Source organism: Nyctereutes procyonoides, unplaced genomic scaffold, assembly GCF_905146905.1.
Source record: "Nyctereutes procyonoides isolate TBG_1078 unplaced genomic scaffold, NYPRO_anot_genome, whole genome shotgun sequence".
NCBI lineage: Eukaryota > Metazoa > Chordata > Mammalia > Carnivora > Canidae > Nyctereutes > Nyctereutes procyonoides.
The window spans coordinates 18,090,217-18,111,914 of record NW_026575032.1 but is presented as its reverse complement, the minus strand read 5'-3'; the positions used below and the strand labels follow the sequence as shown (position 1 = coordinate 18,111,914).

The window sequence follows — 21,698 nt, the reverse complement described above, 5'->3', positions numbered from 1 at the left end:
TACCACTGGGGAAAAACTGAGTGCTTTTCCTGTAAGGTCAGGAACAAGACAGAAATGTCCACTCTAACCACTTTTATTCAACATAGTAGAAGTCCTTGCCATAGCAATCAGACAAGAGAAAGAAATAAAAGGCATCCAAAGGTAGGGAAGTAATAAAACTTTCACTATTCGCAGATGACATGATACTACGTACGGAAAATGTGAAAGACTCCACCAAGAAACTACTGGAACTGATAAAAGAATTCAGGAAGATTGCAGGATACAAAGTTAATATATAGAAATTCACTGCATTTCCATACACTAATAATGAAGCATCAACATCTATTTGTGGCTTATTTGCCCTGCAGCAGTTCACCTGCCTTTCCTTCTCCCATCCTTTTTCTGGATACGCCGCAGGAGGATCCGTGCCGGAAACAAGCCTCTGAAATACAGAAATGTTTCCAAGCCAACAACTACGTGGAACCTAAGTGTCAGGCTGTCATGCAAGAACCGCCTCAGTGTTGTGCTCGCTACCCTAAAGGAAGATCTCTCATCTGTTCGGGATTTGAGAAAGAAGAGGAAGAAAAGCTAACACTGAAGCTGACATCGAAGTAAAGTTCTGCTGAGAAGGTAAATGCTGCACCATGTATCTACCAGGCAAGTTCTGTCTTCCTGACTCTTTCTTCAGGCCAGGTAGCAGCAAATAGCAAATAAAAAAGGCAACTATAAAAGCCCATGAATATGCCATCTATGCAGAACAGATAGAAATACAAATACATTAAATATCTGAGCTGCTAAAATAAATCTGTTAAGTGAAAAAAAAAAGAGAAAAAGAAATTAAGAAAACAATCCCATTTGCAATTGCATCAAAAATAATAAAATACCTAGGAATAAGCCTAACCACAGAGGTAAAAAACCTGTACTCCAAAAACTATGAAACATTGAGGAAAGAAATTAAAAATGGTGCAATGAAATGGAAAGACAGCCCCTGCTCATGGGTTGAAAGAACAAATATTGTTAAAATGTCTACACTATGCAAAGCAATCTACACATTTAGTGCACTCCTTATCAAAAGACCAATAGCATTTTTCACAGAACTAGAACAAACAATCATAAAATTTATATAGAACCAAAGACCCCAAATAGTCAAAGCTATCTTGAAAAAGAAAAACAAAAGGTGGAGCTATCACAGGGTGCCTGGAGTTAAGCATCTGCTTTTGGCTCAGGTCATGAGCTCGAAGTCATGAGATGCAGCCCCACGTCAGGCTCCCTGCTCAGTGGGGAGTCTGTTTCTCCCTCAGCCCCTCTCCTTGCTCATGTGCATGTTTTCTGTCTCAAATAAATAAATAAAATCTGAAAAAAAAAATGGAGGTATCACAATCCCAGACTTCTATTACTAGGGACTCCTGGGTGGCTGTGTGGCTGAGTGTCTGCCTTTGGTTCAGGCTGTGATCCTGGGGTCCTGGGATCGAGTCCTGCATCGGGTTCCCCTGCCTGTGTCTCTGCTTCTCTCTCTGTGTCTCTCATGAAAAAATAAATAGCATCTTTAAGAAAACCAAAACCCTAGATTTAAACACCAAAAGGACTAGATGTTATTCTGTATGTTGGCAAATCGAACACCAATAAAAAATACATTTATTATTTAAAAAAAAAAAAAACACCAAAAGGATTTAAATCTTGGGTCCCCTCCCTCTTCGGGAGCTTTGCACTATCCCTAGCTTTGCACTAGCTTTGTACTTTGTACTAATAAATTTGCTGCCCACCACTCTGCGTGGTCTACCTCTTTATTCTTAGAATCAGTGTGACCAAGAACCTTGGACACTAAAGGAAAAGAAAAAACCCTGCAACACTAACATTTCTAAGGGGAGAAAGACAATTTAAGAGAAGGACGGTCAGGAGACCGTGTCTGCCGTGCTGTACAGACAAGGGGACACTGAGAGGAATTTAACCACCAAGCCGTGCGGGGAGCTTCCCCAGCCTCCACACCTAGGCCCCCCTCTTTATAGTCCTCGGGTGATAGTTCTCCTCCTAAAGCAGGCCCTCTACCTAAATGTGTTTACGCAGCTAATGGGGAAGAAAAGCTCTTCCTGAGTCTTTTGGACCCTGAGGGACTTCAGCTCCCAAGTCATCCACACACCAAAGTGGCACATTGGGGAGAGGCTCATTCCCTTTTGTTTCGCGATAGTAAAACTCCTTCTGCCAGGGTAAGAAGTTTTCAAGATAACCAGCCATCCACGAAACTGAGTGTCCCAGTGGCTTAGAATTTTAGTGACTGGATAAGTCCTCAAATATACAGAGCAAAATTTTATGACTAATAAAGCATTTGGCTGTCCTGTACTTAGCTAAGTTGAATGATCCAAACTTGGAAAAAAAAAATATCTGAGTCATAAAATTTTATTTTATCCAAAACCAGAAATATGGAAAATAAGGAAGAGAATTAGAGATTTTATTATGAAATGCTGCCTCTGTGGTTTTTGTATTTTAAGGATTTTCCCAAAAGTGACCTCTTGGGATGACTTGCCTTAATCCCATAACACATATGTAAGCCACTTCGAGGAATAAAAAAATAAAAAATAAATAAATAATTAAAATAAATAAAATAAAATAAAAATAAATAAAATTTAAAAAATAAAATAAAAATAAAATAATCAAAAGGAATAAAAAATCTGATAAATTTTTAAAATCTGTTTTCATTAAAAGAAGCCCTTGTTTTAAAAAAATATATATGAAGAATTATAATCCTGAGTTTTAACTCTCACAGTTGAGAATGTCTAGGCACTGAGGCCTAAGAAGACATTACTCTGAGCACTGAGAGAAGACGTAGAATTGTTGAATCACTATGTGGTACACCTGCAACTAATATAACACTATGTATTAATTCTGTTGGAGTTAAAATATAAATAAATAGGGGGTCCCTGGGTAGCTCAGCGGTTGGGCGCCTGCCTTCGGCCCAGGGTGTGATTCTGGAGTCCCGGGATCGAGTCCCATGTTGGGCTCCCTGCATGGAGCCTGCTTCTCCCTCTGCCTGTGTCTCTGCCTCTCTCTGTCTCTCATGAATAAATAAATAAAACATCTTTTTTAAAAAATAATTAATTAAATAATAAATACGCAAAAACTCCACAAAATAAATAAATAAATAAATAAATAAATAAATAAATAAATAAATTAGCAAAAAATCCACAAAAACCAAAAAACAAACAAGAAAAGGAAACAAAGGGGCCCGGATGGCTCAGTTGGTTGAGCGTCTGGCTCCTGACTTCAGCTCACATCCTGATTTCGCAGTCATGGGACTGAGCCTCACATGAGGCTCTGTGCTCAGTGCGGACTCTGCTTCAGATTCTTTCTCCCTCTCCCTCTTCCTTCCCCTCTGTTCCTCCTCGCTTGTGCCCCCCTGCTCTAAAATAAATAAATAAAATCTTAAAAAAATAAAAAAAGAAGAAGAAAAGAAAAGAAGGTACGACTTTGGGAGAACTATCCACATGTAGTTTAGCAACACTAGAGCATGGTATGAATTAAGGAACAGTAAGAAAAAAAAAAACTGGGCAGGACAGATGGACAAAGGCCAGATCAAAAGACTTTATCCTGAAGGTCATGGGAGGCAATGAAAAACTATAAGCAGGCAGATGATCTAATCAGATTTATATTATTGGAAGGTCCCTCAAGTGGTAACAGACAGAAAGGGTAAGCCTGGTGGGCAAGAGACTATTAAAAAGAATTTTACAGTGTTTCAAGTGATAAATGATTAAACCAAAAAAAAAAAAAAAAAAAGGAAAAAGATTAAAGCCTAAAGGAAGACAGTGGTAGGGAGAGTGGAGATGACATAGATACTAGAGTTATTTAGGGTGTGTGACTAATAGGACTTCGGGCCTGGTTGCATGTGATTGGAGGTGAGATAGGAAGAAAGGCTGAGAAATGATTCAGGGATGATTTCTAGGCTTCTGACCTGAGTATCTGGGGGATTATAGTCCTATAAACAGAGTACATATGTTCTGGAGTGGTTGAAGGAAAACATAATGAATTCAATTTTGTGTGTATCGAGTTGTGTTGTTTGTGCAGTAACAAATGAAAATGTCTAAGACACATCTGGGTATTTGGATATATGGAAGCATAAGAAAGAAATCTATATGCAATCAGCTGGTCCATATGAGTTGTAGAACCTGAGCTGGTGTAACACTCTAATTTATAGTAAGAGACATCTATTTGGGTTTTGTCCCAGTTCTGGCACACAGCTTCTAAAACCCTCGGAATTTCCTACGCGTTGAGAGCAATAATAGTGTTTTTTGTTGTGTTAACAAGGTGACTTTTGGAAAGCACCTAAAGATAAGGCTGGTTGCCCCAAGAACCAACCATGTGATTAGAGAGTTAGAAATTTCAGTTCCACCCCTGCCGCCAACCTCCCGGAGATGAGCGAGGCTGGAGGTTAAGAATAATTAAAGTATTATTGGAATAACCCCATCAATGTGTTCTTTTCCCACGAATTCCCCTAAATAATTTGTTGGAATATCAACACTGAAATATTACCTACCCCCTTTCTCAGCATCCTTGAAATGCAAGACAAGCTTTCTAACCACAGAACTGTTAGGAAATTCAACTGACACAAATATGAAATTTAACATTAACCCTGGGCTGCTGCACACAGAGAACAAACCTCCATCTCCATTTCCTTATAAGCATGTATATAATGCAGGAGAGTCAGAAGAAAGGCAGGTAGGGACAGGGGGCTCCCACCCTAAGAGGAAAGCACCCTTAAAAGGATTGTACACCGCCCTGGAAGAAGCCGTCCACTCTTTCCCACGTGATGACAGAAACCTGACGGGTTGAAAGGCACAAGGAGGGTTAATCAGAATAAAACAGCCCCAACAACAAGCCCATAAAACTCCTTGACTTAGAAACTCTGGTGGCAACCCTCGTGGGTCCCTTCCCTCTTCGGGAGCTTTGTAGGATCACGCAATAAACTTTGCTTTACTATCGCTCAATGGATTTTGCATTGCTGCCCACCGCTCTTTGCCTGGTCTGCTTCTTCACCCTTTGAAGTGGTGTGACCAAGAACCGTGGGCGAAAAGGAATCCTGCAAAACACAGACAATTCACTCAGAGGCTCCAGGCTGTGTGTCAGGCCTAATGAGGTAGCTATTCATGGTTTTTAAGAATGTTCCAAAAAAGAAAAGAATTTGTTTTGGAGCCTTTGCAAAAACCCTGGTCCAGGACAATGGGGGATTGGATCCTCAAAGCCACACTTTGTGATAGAAGAAGAGCCTGTCGGTGGGTCAGAAATCCTAGGCCCATCTAGGGATTCCAGCTCTGACTTTACTTACCCCAGACGCAGGTGTACAAACAACAGGACTCATTGGTTTTAAAGCCTCTACCCTCATTTATCATTTCTTCGTGCGCCCTCCATCAAAAGGGACAATGGGGACTAAAAATAATCTAAACACTCAGGAATATAAATCAAATTATTCCCTTCACAATCTCTCACTTTCTGAACTACTGGTGATCCCAGGATTTGGTCTGTGCTTAATGAAGAAGAAATAAAGAACAGCCTCATTGGGGCTGTTCCTGCCATTTCTTGTTTATCTTTTAACTGGCAGTGGCCTTCCTTACAGACATCTGACTAAACTTGGATGACTTGTGATGACCTTGAGGCTCCAACTTACCACCGATATTTAGAGAGCTGAGCCCAGCTTCCAAGCACCAGACACACCCCAGACTATGTTATCTACAGAAGAAATCTGCGCTTTTTCCTTGATTGCCGATGTGTGTGGGTGGCGCTTTCTGCTACGAGATTTAGAACTCAGAGGGCTTTGGGTTATATGGGTACATAGGGGAAGAATCACAGTGTCTTAAATCATTCTATATATCATTGCTGTCTTTTCACTTTTACCTACTGGTTCTTTCTAAATAATCAGAACAGGAAAAATCTGAGCTTGAATGCATTTTTAGTCTCTCTCAAATGTTTGATTGAGAACATCAAACATTTGGCTTACCAACCCCTCTGTGCCTACAGACTTGAATACTAGGCTATTAAAAAAAAAAAATTCTACTCTAACTAAAATGCCGCAGGATGGCACCACTAATAAAAGATTCTCTGCCCTTCAGGGAAACTCTTTTTTAATCCAAAATCATCTCAGCAATCCAGATTGTTTATAAAGGGGAAGGACAACCAGAAATTGTAGCAAGTCAGATTGTGAGACTTTTATTAAGAATTGTTTTTTGGGTTTTTTTTTTTTTTCTTTTGAGAGCCCAGAATGATTTAGGATTCATACGAGTGGTTTCATGTTGTTGGAAGGCCCGTTAGATTAAGAATCATTTATATTATTAGACGAATTATTCAATGCAAAAAGTGCTGCTGACGTTTTGAAATTAGCTTTTTCTCCAAGGTCTTTGAAACCTTGGTTGTGTTTAGCTCAAACCGTGCTGTGGCCCATGTCCATGCTGATAGGTCGATGATCGTGCCACGTCAATTTTCAATATTCCAATCATTTTCCCTAGGTGGATACGTATACTCCTGTGAATACAGTTTGCAATATAACTACCACCATTAATTTCCTTATTATGAAGACAATTTATAAACCCAATGAGTTGGTTTTATCCAGCACCGTAAGTATATACTCCCACCACCTTCATAATACGTTTGAAGGTCTTCTCGTCCCATGTGTCGCAAGCTTCTGCCTCAACCCTGGAGCAAGTGTATTTGACCAGCAGAATGTGTCCCTTGGGCCTGGACTATAGTAGCAAGGTGGGCTGGGAGAACCAGGGTTTGCCATTTTCAACTTCAATTCCGAGGGGTAGAGCCTGCCTTATACATGGTGTTTCCCCCACACGGGGAAGAGGGGACAAATGCTGGCCAAGAAGATAGACAAATGCCCTAAATGATTAATTTGAGGATTGAATTCGTATCTATATGTAAAGCACCTGGTGTAGTGCTTGGTATAGCAAGAAATGTTAGTTATCAGCGATCATAAAATTATATATGCATATATATGGATATAATTAACATTGTAATATACCCCCGATGTAAAGAATGGCATTATTAACATTTTCATGATACCTGAAACCATAAATGTTGTGTTCTCTTTTTCAGGCATGAACTGCATTAGCATCTTGAATAGGCCAAAATCTGATGCAGAGGAAATGGGCCTTCTGGGTCGGAGTAGTGGTTTGAGCTAAACAGCAGTTTTCAAACTTTAATCTGCACAAGACTCACCCAGACAACTGGTTTAAAATTCAGCAAGTGACAGACTGGCTCCAAGAATCTGCATTTTGAATTAGCACCCCGTGTTATTTTTACTAACATTAAGGATTTCAAAAATCAATGTTGGAAATCCTGAGACAAGACTGCATTTGCCTCTATCTACACATTTAAGACCTTTGAAAGACTTTTGTCTCAAAAAAAAAAAAAAAGGAAAAGGCTTTTGTCTCATCCTCTGGGAGTCATTAAGGCAGACAGCTAGTCTGTTGGCTATCAAGTCATAGTTATCTTTATCTTATATCATATGTCAGGTAAAGAAAAGAGGACAGAATGATGGCCCCAAAGGGCCAGAAATGCTCACATAGAAATGAAAAGGAGCTGAGTCAGGTTCTACCTCTTTCATGGTTTGGTGGAGGGTTCTGCTCATCCGTAGCCCTGCCCTATCTCTACCTCTACAGATGCTCCAAAGACGGCTGGAGATGCCACAGAGAAGAGATATCTAAGCTCTAGGTGGCTGCAATGGTTGAACATAGAGAAAGGGATATGATACACTTTTTCCAGAATCAGGAATGGGTAAATTCCGGATCCTGGCATTGTTTTCTCTTGTTAGAACCATTTTCATCGTGATTTGTTGGAAATAATTGCTTTGGGACTCTGGTCTTATCCCACTCTAATTCATCCAACGCTGTCATCAGAGATCCTTTGAGCTCTAAGATTTTGATCACACCACATTTCTGCTTAAGACATCCTCTTCGTGAGGTCTCACCAAAAAACATTCTAAGATGCCTACAACCAAACTCACCATACCCCCCAAGCACTTCCTGTTTTAGATTCCCTCCACACTTCCATGTAAAGGAGATACTGCATGATCATTGTGACATGGGTACTCCACTAGAGTCTTGTATGCAGGCCATATCTTCTAGCTAAGACCAGAAATTTTATCTTCTACTTATTTGATAAACTTTCACCGCCTATTCAATATTTCTGTGCCCTAGTTTGGTTCTGTGAGCACAGGAGTTAAAAAGGGAAAACGAGAGACTCACCTAAACCATATATAAACTCAAGGCCGATAGGCAGCTGGTTCATACCAGTTCAGTTATTCCTATTATTAAATAGCCGGTGCCTCATACCTTCGTGCCACCCAGACGTCCCAGTTCCACCCGCAAAGACTGTCCTTTACTTCATGATCCAACAAATAAAAATTAATCCCTCACCTGAGATGGGGGTCGCACGTGCCCTAAACTATTGCTGTGGCCCATGTCCATGCTGGTAGATCAACAATGGTATCTCATCAATTTTTAATATTCTAAATATCATCCCTAGATACATATAGTTCTGTGACTATAAACAGTTTTAATTTTTTCTTCTCTAATCTGTATGCATGTTATTTCCTTCTCTTGACTTATTATACTGGGCAGTATCCTCAGGATGATGGTAAGTAGTAGTGATAACACGTGTCCTTGACCTGCTCTTCACCTTAGGAAGAGAAAATTGCGGACATCTTGTATCAGTTAGAGGTTATTGCTTCCTGTTCCTAGTTTGCTAAGGGTTTTTATCACGCATAAATGCTAAATTTTGTCAAACGCTCCTTTAACATTTATTGAGATAATCATGAGTTTCCTTCTTTAGTCTGTGTGGTGACTCTGTAGTGTGCCAGACTGGCCAGGGCTGGATTACGTTTCCCAGAAGTACATTCTCTGTGTTTCCAGTTAGGATGAGACACATAAAATTTTTTTGCATGACCTTTGGAAGGTAGAAGTGAAACAGCAGTAATTTTGGTTCTTTGTTTGGAAATTTAGGATGGGTGCTTTTGTCCTCATACACGTTGTTTATCCATGGGCTCGCTGCACTAGCACGGGACAGCAACCAGGCTGCAGTCATATGTACTTTCACCTGGTTCCCTTCCCACTTCTCTGACTCCTGGGCCAGGTGTATGCTAAGTTCCGTGATGAAAGGTCCCAGATTCTCCAACACAATACCCATGTTCCAAGGCTGGAGACAGCAAGAACTGATGTGAGTTCTAGGTGATCTTCTGGAGTTCCAGCTTCTACCTGTGGGCTCCAGCTTCTCCTTGCTGCTCCCTGCTTTATAGAAATAACTCCTTCCTGATTTTTTGATCTGGCTTCCCCTATAAGCTTCAGATTCTAGCATCAGACAAAAAGGAAGTATTATGGATACTACTTAACTAGCTCTCACATTTATGGAAAGTCAAATTTATTACTGTGTGTGTGTGTGTGTGTGTGTATAATACAGAGGTTATATTATAGATTTTATATATTCATTATATTTATATAAATTGATTCCTTTTTCTGGGCTTCCTGCATTTGGCCTTTAATCTGATTATATGTGAAAGCCCTACTGGACCCTGTTTCCAGTATTGAAAATGACACTGGTAGCCTATAGCATGTATAGCAAAACAGTTATTCAAATTGTCACCATAAATACAATGTGATCAAGAGTTTATAGAAGGCACGATGTTGGATTATTTGCTGCCACATAACATTTTGGTGAAAATAAGTATGATGGGGATTGGTTGGTTGCCTTCAAATGAGCTAAATAACTTAAAGAAAAAAAATAAGGAGCTCAGTGCTTGAAATTCATATTTCACCAGTGTCATTTTCAATACTAGAAATAGGGTCATGTATCACACACACACACACACACACACACACACACCCGAAAATCCCTACATTTGCCCTAAGAGAAATGCTTAAATCCTATAGTCCAACTCCTACAGAAATCTTAGTCTAGGGCCAAGTTTTCTAAAATAAAAAACAGACAAAAAACTCAAAATCTAATCTGTGCTTGGCTAAATTACGACACAAACTGATTTCTGATGTCATACGGTCTCTTGTTAAAATTAGAGCACTATTTGGGAAGGAACAAGTCGCTGAAAATTAGAATGGGAACTTACAGGCAGATTGTAGTGAAGCCACATAACTTGAATTTTAAAAGCCTGAATGTTGTTGAGCCTTCTTTACTACATAAGCAGCCTTCTCATTCCTGGTCTAAGATGCTTATTCTCTCCTTGACTGTAGAAGCCATAAAGACCACCCCTGAGGGAGGCGTGTGGCTCTGGACCACTGATCTTCCTCATGGCCGACTCCCACCACCTCTCTTCACCTTTGAGACCTCTAACTAGATTCATGCCTCAGAATATCTCAAAGAATGAGATTCAAAGTTGACTCATGCAGAGAGGTGAGACACGCCAAAAGAATTACATGATTTTGCCAATTTATATTGATTGAAGCTCGAGAAATACGTATGGTAATATATCATAAGAGTGTAGGATCAGGGTGAGAGGAATATAAAGATGGATGAGGCCGAATTGATTAATGTCTCACTAGGCAAAGATTCTATATTTACTTACCTGGACTGTGCAGAAGATGGATGGATCTTAGACAGTGACAGTGGATTATCACAAACGTTATCGAGCAACTGCAAGTGCTGTTCTGAATGTGGTTTCATGGCTGGGTCATATCAACACATTCCCTCATACCTGCTGTGCAGCTATTGATCGGACAAGTGCTGTTTTTTGTATACCTGTCTGTAAAGACCATCAGAAATAGTTTGTCTTCAGCTGGCTAACCAGCAATATATTTTCACTGTCCTCTCTCAGAGCTCTATCAACTCTCAGCACTACGTCATGATCCAGTCGGCCGGGGACTTGATTGCCTTCATTTCAACGGAATCGTGCCGGCCCATTACACTGATGAAACTGTGCTGACTGGACGGCCTTAGCAGGGGGTAGTAACCACATTAGTAAGACACTTATATGCCAGAGAGTGGCAAATAAATCGCCAAAGATCTCAGGAGTCTTCCACATTGGTGAAATTCCTTCGATGATGGAATCATCAATGCACAAGTTGCTGCATCTGCCCCTCCTACTACTAAGAAAAAAAAGCACAATATCTGGTGGACCACTTTGAATTTTTGGAGGCTACATATATTTCATTTGGTCAAGATATTATTTTTTAAGATTTTATTTATTTATTCATGAGAGACACAGAGAGAGAGAGGCAGAGACACAAGCAGAGGAGGAAGCAGGCTCCCTAATGGGAGCCCAATATGGGGCTCAATCCCAGGATCCCGGGATCACCAGCTGAGCCAAAGGCAGACGCTCAATCACTGAGCCACCCAGATGTCCCTGGGCAAGCTATTCTGACCCATTTACTGAGGGACCTGAGAGCTCCCACTTTTGAATGGGGCCCTGAATAGCAGAAGGCTCTGCAACTTCTGCGAAAGTTGTTTCGCCACCTGAGTCATAGGACTTAACAGATCTGATGATGCCTGAAGTGTTAGTAGTGGATGAGGATGCTATATGGAGACTTTGGCCAACACAGAAGTAAATATAATGCAGATCTCTACTGATTAAAGCAACACCACACCATTCTTCGGATATAATGATTTTCCTTTTGAGAAACAGATCTTTGGCCTGTGATTGGGTTTTCATAGAAATTAACCGTGGGCCACCAAATCACCATGTGATGTGATCATGATCATGATCACTGATCATGAATGGGGTGCTGTCTAACCCAGCAAGATTTAAAGTTGAGCATGAACTCCATCATAACAAACGTTATAGGTGAAACTGGGCTAAAGCAGGCCCAGCAGCCACAAGTCATGTTAAGTCTTAAGCCTACTATTTGCCTGTTTCTCTCAACACATACCTATGACTCATGACGTTCTTTATGATCACCTGACTGAAGAAGAAGAAAACCCAGGCTTGGTTTATACCCAGGCTGTCCTCCACAATATATAGGCATCAGCTGAAAGAGGACAGCTGTAACCTTCTAGCCCCATTCTGGGCTAGTTCTGCAGAAATGTGGCAAAGGGAAAGCCACCCCCAGTAGATAGAATTTTGAGCAGTAAATCCATTAATTCATTTTGCCTAGAGGAGGCAAACCATTGGCTATGTAACTAATGGTTTGGCAGAGAGGTCAGGGACTTGGAAGAAACAAATGGAAAATTGGTGACAAGAAGCTCAGGGTAAGAGGCATATGGATAGATCTCAATGAATGGGTACAGAATGCGAAGATATTTGTGTCTCATGTTCATGCTTGCCAAAAGACGACCTCAACAGAGGAGAATTGGAATAATGAGGTGAACTGGAGGACCAAACTCTGTGGGTATCGGTTGGTTCCCTCTTCCAGTCCCCTTTATCATTGTCTAGTAGGCGTATAGGCAAAGCAACCACGACAGCAGAAATGGAGGTTACGCATGGGCTCAGTAACCTGGTTTCTATTCAATTTGGAAATTGGCCACATTGTAAATTTACCATTTACAGAATAAAATTTGGCAAATTAGCTTCTGGAAACTTGCTTTTGGCAAACTTGTATCTAGTCAATGGACCCAGGGCCAATAGAATGTGATTCACAAAAGCCACAGAGAATATCAAATGTGTTGATATCATCTGAAAGCCACACCTATTAAATTTATTTGACTTAAGAGCTCTATTCCTCAAAGTCAAATTTGCCAAAATAACAAATCCCCTGATCTTAACCTAAAATTACCTGTCTATCTCTTGCCATTGGAAGATAATGTGCACATCCAGTTGTTAAAATAATTAGAAAGGTCAAGTTTGAGACCGTGACGGTATACGTATTTAAGTTTTTGTGGGAGTGAATTTCTAATTTGGGGTCATGAAAAGTTTCGCTTCACTATCAACAATCTCTTTTATTGGTTTTCCATAGACCTTATACACAGGAAAACATTCAAAACTCAAATTATCTCTATATATCCAGTAGGGTATTTTATTTTTATCTCATATAATACAATGTCTCCTGTTGATAAAGATTAACTGTGAGGGAGTTCATTCCTCTCGAAGGAATGAGCTCTGACCCAGAATAACAAAGCCTCCCATCCACCTACCAAGATGAAAGAACTTCTGTCCCAACTTTTCTGGCCACAATGTGAGTGTGTGTGTGGCGGGGGGCGGGGGGGGTCTCAGTTCCCTAGTCAAAATAAAATAGTTTAGTGCTTCCAGGAGGAGGGAACCAGACCCAGCAGCTATCAAGACTATTGCGAAGGAAAAGGAGCATTGCCTTTTTCTGCCATGTAACTACCAAACAAATGTCAGAGGTACAACACCTTGAGAGAAGTCCCTTTTGTAGGCAGTAGAGGATATCTCTTTTCTTGTCATGGTAATTTGTTTACCCGTGGCATTAAATGGTAACTTTTTTTTTTTCCTAAGGGGATATTTCATTGTTATTTTCTTAAAAAGGAAATAGTCTTCTTCAGGTTTTCTAAATTAAGTAATCATCCGCTTTGGAATCTTCTGGGGGAAAATCCAAAGCTCAAATAAGCAGGCTTCCCTGGGTTTTAGAGCATGTTGGAACAAAGGGTATTATGTTTTCTGGATGCCCTTATAACAGCTCTTTGTGAAAATTCGTATGTGACTTATAAACAATTTTTAGAATTCCCCTTCCAGTTAAAAAAGGAAATTTGGAAAGAAGCCTGAGTAATGACTGTAAGTTTTCTCTTATGGAAGGCTGCTGAGCGTGCTTTACTACACGACCAACTAAACACAGGGCTTCCCAGTTACACCTTCATATTCAGTAATGATGAATGTTTTCTATGATATACTCTCAAGTTTTCTCTGGTTTTCCCTCATGAAAAGTACCAAAAATTTGTAAAAGACAGGACAGGATTGGTCACAGATGATAGATTTTTTTTAAAAACGATCACAAATTCTTCCCTTCTCTGGATTCATAGCTCTTTACATTAACATCTTTGCAATGTGATGCCCTCACAAAAGGGCACTACAGATCCTTCTAGAGTGAAGAGTTTGTTTCTTCATTCTTTGCATCTGAGTTCATGTGAGTAGCTTTGACCCATAGTGCACCAGTGAACACGGCACAAATAATGATGTAAAAAGCACTTGCCTCAGTGCTCCTAGAGCCCATCTGCTGCTACGTGAACAGGCTCAGGTTAGCGGACTAAGGGATGACAAATGCATTGAAGGAGGCCATCCCTATAGTTGGAGCTGAGGTCCCACACAGGTGAGAGAATCCAGCCAAGGAGAGTTGACCTGACCCTAATCACAAGGACTTCTCAGCAAACCTAAGCAAATCGCCAACATGTAGAATCATGAACTACACAAATGGGTTTTTTTAAGCCACTTTGTTATGGTGTTCACTACACAGCAGAACTTAATGGACCCTGCAAACAGCTGGTTGTCTCGGTTAGTTAGAACATAAGGCTTATAATAAGGCTAGGGCCAGAGTCCAGAATTTCTCTAGAGCCAAACTTTTGAATAACCATGGTCTGTGACCTTCTATAAAAAGGTTGAGCCACAGTTGGAGGCACTGTTGAGAACCACCTCTATGAAATAAAGTATAGCCTTGACATCACAGACGTGGATCAAATCCTGGTTCTGCGATACTAATTCAAGCTCTTATTCCATTTCACTCCCTATGACCAGATTCTTCACCTATCAAATAGGGATGCGCAGGTGAAAACACCTACCTCATAGGAATGGTAAATGGATGAAATAAAATAATATCTATCATTTATTTGCATGGTGCCTGGTAAACGACAATGAATTAAGTTGTAGCTCCAGCATCACCCAAATAAAGCAAAAGTGGGGAGACAAGAGGAGAAATAACATATACCATGGGGCTTCTTGGTAGGCAATACAACTGCAAGGTCTATGCTATGCCCCCCGGTAACTGCTAACATATTTGGCTCTTGTAGGGAATGATGGCCGCATTCAGTGAACTTCCCTCCACAAGGATTTCACAGAAGTCCTTGGCCGCGTGCCCCAATCCACCTCCTTTCCCTCCTTCCTCCATAGGTGTCCTGTGACTTCCTGCTATTCAGAGTCCCCTACTCAGGCACTTGGCAAACTTATCACCTAAGTAGGTCCCTACCACGTGGGACAAGTTTCCTTCCCTGCTCCCCTCCTGTGCCTATTCACCACCACCCCCCACCCCACCAATTCCTTGCCCCACCACTGACACTAAGAAAATGAATCTATTGCAATACTTGGTAATAAAACAAAGGTTACTCCAATCCCTCTCCCAGGGAAATCTTTGTATCCTGTAAGCTCATGTCTTCAGGCTGGGAAGCTGGAGGCCTCAGGCACGTTTCTGTAGGGTGGCCTCGGGCACTCCATCTTTGGACATCCCATAATTTGTTTTAGGGGCACTTCTGGCAATGCTCTAATTCTGAGATGTAATTCAGCAAGGAAATATATGTGGAGATTTACACTATGGAACGACCTGTAACAAATCCTGCCAGATAAAATGTTCTTGGTGCAATTTCCACTTAACTATAACAAATACATGTTATAAAGGAATTCTCTACTGAATTTGCAGATTGCTTTTAGTAATAATTTTTGTTAAAAGACCAAAGATGAAGATAACTTTTATGTGGTTGTTCCTAATTTTTCAAAGCATACTGAAAAATATACTCTCATGGAAATAAAAACAAAATAATACTTCTATATTGTGAATGGCAGTAACCCCTCCACTGGTAAAGCTACTCACGAATTTTTACAATTTTCACATCCCCCTTCTTGTCTGAAAGCATTTCTGCTCCACTTAACATAGACCTGTTTTATAGCAAGTGACGAGTTCATCGAAAGGAAATGCGGGAGAAAGACCGTATGGAAGAGTACCAAAGCAGAGAAAGATAACCAATCTCTCCCCAGCATCCCAAGGTTATCCCAAGGTTATTTCACTTTGGAGTCCAAAGGAAATATCTAATTAGAAACAGCATGAGCAAAGGAGAAAATAGACTCAGATGCTTTTTAATTCAGCTGGCATGGTACCTGCGTTCCCAAGCCTGCCCTTTTGTTCTGCCTCAGTGGCAAAAGTCAAAGCCAGTCTCACACCCAACTGGGCTGCCCAGCCTCACGGGGCAGAGTGAGCCCTGGGTAGCAAGTTTGTCCCGAGGCTCCCGTATCTGTCGGCCTGCCACACCAACGCGCTATGTAGAGCTTGAGCCAAAACTCAGTTGCAACATGAAGCCTCAAGAGAGACACTTTGAGGACAAAAATATCCTTCCATGGAAGAGCGAGCACATTGTTAAAGCATCACAAGGCATTAATTAGGTTCATGTGAATCTCTCTCCGTATTAATTTAGAGTACAGATGTTTGAACCCTGGGGTAAGGAAATAGATTTTCAAATGTGGGCCAAAAAGCCCAAAGCATGGAGTAAATTTGAGGGAAGTATTAAGAGCACTATTGCTGTCTGAGTTCTGAATAGCTGAAGGGGTAGACATTGGGCTCCAAGGCTGAGACGGGAACATACGATGATGAGCCTGTGTCTTAGTCTATTCAGGCTCCTAAAACAAAATATCATGGACTGGGTGGTGTAAACAACTGAATTTAATTTCTCACAGTTCTGGAGGCTGGGAAGTCCCATGATCTAAGGGCAGCCAACTCAGGTTCTGATGAAAGTCCTCTTCGCAGCCTGTAGATAGCTATCTTCTGCTATGTCCCCACATGACAAAAAGAATACTAGAGTGAGCAAGCTCTCTGGACTCTTCTTATAAGGGTCCTAATCCCATCATGGGGACACTACCCAAAGGCCTCATCTCCAATACCACCACAGTGGGGATTAGAACTTCAACATATGAATTCTGGGAGGCAATAATTCCGTCCGTAGAAGCCTAGAACATCTTGTGCCACAAAACAAGGACTTGATCAAAGAAGGACAGGGATATGTCAAAAGAATACAAAAGATGACTTGGTGCCCACTGGCCAATCAGGGATAAATTGAGCATATAAATAAATGATGATCATAGTGGATTATAACCCCCTGAATAAGATACAGTGCACATAGAGTGAAATAGATAAATTGAAAGTTGACTAAATGATGAGATATTTACAGCTTCAGAGTGCTTTCCCACAGAATCCTTACAGCAAGTAACCGTACTATGGAGACATCACCTAGATCGAGTAATCAAAGCAAATCCTTATCAGTGATGGGAGACATCGAAACCATACACTATCTGAAAGGAGGCCAATAAAGTGGATACAGCACCGTTTCTGTGATATACTTGCCAAAAGAGGCATAATTCTTTAAAAAAAAATCATTTATTTATTTTAGAGAGAGGGAGAGAGAGAGAGCACGCACAAGGAGGAGGGCAGAAGGAGAGGGAGAGAAAATCTCAAGCAGACTCTGCACTGAGCCCTGAGCCCGATGTGGGGCTCGATCTCATGACCCTGAGATCACAATCAGAACTAAAATCAAGTCAGAGGCTTAACTGAATGAACCACACTGGTGCCCCTAAAAGAGACATAATAATTCTAATCTGATCATAAGAAAACCTCAAACAAACCCAAATTGAGAGACATTCTTAAACAATAAGCCAGCCTGTAATCTTCAAAAAGTGCCACCGTATAAAATCAGGAAAGGCTGAGGAACTGCTATCCCAGACTGAAGGAGACTAGAGAGGCATGAAAAATAAATGCAAGGGACTCTGACCTGGACCCTTTTGCTCCAGGGGACAGTATTGGTCCACTGGCCAAATCTGACTGGGATCTGTGAATTAGAATCATAGTGTACCGTTGTTGGTTTCCTCATCTTGATAACTGTGGTGCGGTTATACCAAAGAAAGTCCTTGCTTTCAGGAAAAACTACCAAAGTCCTTGCAACTTACTCTTATGTGGCTCCAGAATTGTCAGATGTCTCTGAGGACTGGGGCTTTGGGGGTAACATCTCCAGCTGAGAACGACTGGAATAATCCAACTGGAACAGATGTTAGCTGGGCTCCACTTAAATGTCCTTGAACCTTTGCTGTAAAACTACCAGTAAAATACCAACGTTGTAGGAAGTCATATAACAGTCAGTTTAAAGACAGATGTACTGAGGGGGGCACTTGACGGGATGAGCACAGGGTGCTATGCTATATGTTGGCAAACTGAACTCCAATAAAAAAAAATACCAAAAATTATATATATATATTTTTTAAAAAGACAGATGTAGCAGAAAATCCTCTAATACTCCCCAACTCTTAACTTCTTCTCCTTGATACATGTAATAGCAACTCCTGGGGATGCGGTATCCAGTCTAACTTCTTCAATTTACATATGAAGAAGGATCTGTGTTTTTTCTTGCTTTTTGACAGGACCTATCAGGCCACAATGTGCTCACAGCAGAGCATCTGGCTCAGTGAGACTTACACCATGACTTTTTCAAAGGCCTCCTCCTAGAGTATTTGCACAGGATAAACACACTCGTTTTAGCTTTACTTCTGGTATCTTTCAGCGTAACATTTTGCTGTTGTTCCATTAGAGATTGCATTCCTTGTGTGTGGTCTGCATGCTTACCTATCCATTCTCATGTCATCAACCGGAAGTGTTAAAAATTAGATGACGCGCTGAAATGCTTTCCAGTCTCTCTCCTTCCCTAGCTCTATGATTACTCATGAGATGGCCATAACCGATAACACAATAAGTTCAAATATTTCTTCCGATAGAAAGCATCAGAAATTATATTCTCTCTGAAGCTAAACATGTATGTGCCCTAGGATGAAGTTGTGTGGGAAACGCTGATCGGAGGCAATGATTAAAAGGAATACTATAGTCCTGTACCTTCTAAGAAGGGTTAGGTGACTCCTTCTAATCAATAGTCTCATCTGAAGCAGAACCTGAATCTCTAACAGCCAAGCAATATGCCAGGAACAATTTATCTGATTTAGCTGATCAGGCCATTTATCTGATCAGGCTGCTTTCTCCTTCTCAGTGGGAAAATACCATTCTAGCCAGAGTCATTTGTCATAACGAATACCAGGGATTTCACTCTTCATTTGCTCATCTAAGAGGTATTTACCCAACAATACACCTACTTGCCCAGCATTGTGGTAGGTGCTACGAAGAAGTAGAGTTTGAGTTTTCACATTTTAGTTAGCTTAACCTAAAAAGTTTAGCAAGATCTATCCAACCCCCAGTGCTGATGGCAAGTATCTAGGGCGATAAGAGAATAATAATAATAACAACAACAACAACAATAAAGGTCTGGACATAGTTTGGATAAAAGAAAGAGATTACAAAAGAATAAAGTGGAGACGCCTGGGTGGCTCAAGGGTTGAGCATCTGCCTTTGGCTCAGGTTGTGATCCTGGGGTCCAGGGATCGAGTCCCACATTGGGCTCCCTGCGAGGAGCCTGCTTCTCCTTCTGTCTAGGTCTCAGTCTCTCTCTGTGTGACTCTCATGCGTAAATAAAAAATAAAATAATAAAATCTTTAAAAAAAGAAAGAGGAAAGTGTACTTGGACAAAAGCGTAAGTGTCATAAAAATAGGCTCTTTGTTATATGCTGAATGTTTGAGTTCCCTCCAAATTCATATATTGGAGCCCTAAACTGCAATGTAATGGTATTTGGAGGTGGAGACTTTGGCAAATAACTAGGTTTGTATTAGATCATGAGAGGAGACCCTTATGATGGGATTAATGTCCTTATAAGAAGAAAAGAACATCTATCCATCTATCCCTATCTTTATCCCAATCTCTTTCTTTCTTTCTCTGTCTCTCCATGGACAGGCACCAAGGAAACGCTGTTTGAGCATAGAGCTAAAGGGTAGCTTTCTGCAAGCCAAGAAGTGGGTCTTCACCAGGAGCCAAATATATTGGTAACTTGATCTTGGATGTCCAGCCTCCAGAACTGTGAGAAATAAATGTGTTGCTGTTTAAATCACTCAGTCCACTGTATTCTATTATAATAGCTAAGCTCCCTAAGACACTTTCCCTCCACAGTGTTGAAATTCTATGTATCTTCTGTCCTTGTCACGGTGATTCTTGTAGCATTATAAACGTCTTCTGTACTCTTGTAGAATGAGAAAGGCCATCTGGCCACCTTTATTCTTATAATAACATCACTAGCTTTAAAATCAAGTGACCTTTCCTTGGATCACAATGTGGAATACACACAGTGCAAACAGCTTATAGTCCCCCATTAACAAAGCTAATGAAGTTAAGGTTGGTCTCTTAATTCTATTTGCCTTTTCATTTTCTCAACATCAAGGAAAAGAAAATTAGATCAAAATTAATGTTTAGGCTCAAGAGACATTGGACTTCATGCCTACTCTCTTTATTACTCCAAATGTAATTAAGTATGTTGACTTCAATAAATGTACCTTCTGCTATGCATGCATCGATCTCAACAGTAATGAGTTTGCATTCATTATAATTTATTTTAGCCAGATAATTAATACCACTCTTGTTTATTTCTTCGATCATGAAAAAGAATGAGTGTTTGCTTATTTGTTTGCACATGTTGATGATTCAATGGTCTATTGTATGCTGCTAAATTGCAGCATAAAATAAGGTGCGGGCTAAATGGGAACATCAAATCTTCCATCATTGATCTACTGCTCAGGCCCAGGAGCACAGAAAGCATTTCTTATGAAGACCCAGGTACATCCATTTTCATTCTAACCAATGTAATGGGATTCTTAAAACATTAAGCCTCTAGGCGGGCATCTTAAGAAGAATTAATCATATTTTAAGGCCCAAGATTCACCTTGAATTATGATCTTCAGTTTCTTATTTTATTTTGCTATTTGGAAATCTGGCTTTTATCAAATTTACAATCTATTATATATCTCCCCCACCCCTGAATAGTTACTCTATCTTATTGCTTCTGGTGTTTTTGCCCCTTTCAGTTTTCCCTGCTTCACAAGTAAACACTTGACTCTCTTACTGGATGACTTCCCTGCTGGATCTTGATAAGTAAGATACAAAAGAAAGAAAATCCAAGGGGTGGACTTCACTTTTCAGTTAGTTCCCAAAGCCTTCTTTCCCTTTCTTTCATGGTATATTAGTCAGGGTTCTCCAGAGAAAAAAGAATAGATATATACACATATGTGTGTGTGTGTGTGTGTGTGTGTGTGTGTCTTACACGTCACATTTGACATAAAATACAATAAACAAAATATATATATTTTAATGATATATATATGTATTATTATGCAATACACCTACTAGCCAACATTGTGCTAGGTGTTGTCAAGAGATTTATTATTAAAAAAAAAAAAAAGGCTCACATGATTACAGAGGCTGAGCGGTCCCAAGATCTGCAATTAGGAAGCTGGAGACCTAAGAGAGTCAAAGTGTAGTTCTAGTCCAAATTCGCAGGCCTGAGAACTTGAGCTGATGGTACAAGTTCTAGTCTGAAAGCCAGCAGCCTTCAGACCCAGCAAGACTTGAAATTTCAAGGCTGGAAAAGATCAACGTCCCAGTTCAAGTGATCGTGAAGGAGGAGTTCCCTCTTATTCAGGTCCACTCAATTCTATTCAGACTTTTAATTGATTGGTAGCAATGTTTTTTTAGATCTGACAACAAAAGCAAAAATAACAAGTGAGACCACATCAAAGGAAAAGAGCTTCTGTATGCCAAAAGAAACCATCGACAAAATGAAAAGGCAACCTATGAAACTGAAGAAAATCTTTGCAAATTATATGTCTGAAAGAGTTTAATATCCATTCACATTAAGGAGGGCAATCTGCTTTACTTAATCTATCAATTCAAATGTTAATCTCATCCAGAAACACCCTCACAGACACATACGGAATAACGTTAGCCAA

General features: G+C 40.4%; 1 protein-coding gene across 1 annotated transcript; it reads left to right on the top strand.

The window, feature by feature from the left end:
• The first annotated feature begins 306 nt into the window (after positions 1-306).
• Positions 307-594, top strand: LOC129504349 (cx9C motif-containing protein 4-like). The gene has a single exon (XM_055316982.1). The coding sequence runs from the start codon at positions 307-309 to the stop codon at positions 592-594; it is 288 nt and encodes a 95-aa protein (XP_055172957.1).
• Positions 595-21,698: the final 21,104 nt, after the last annotated feature.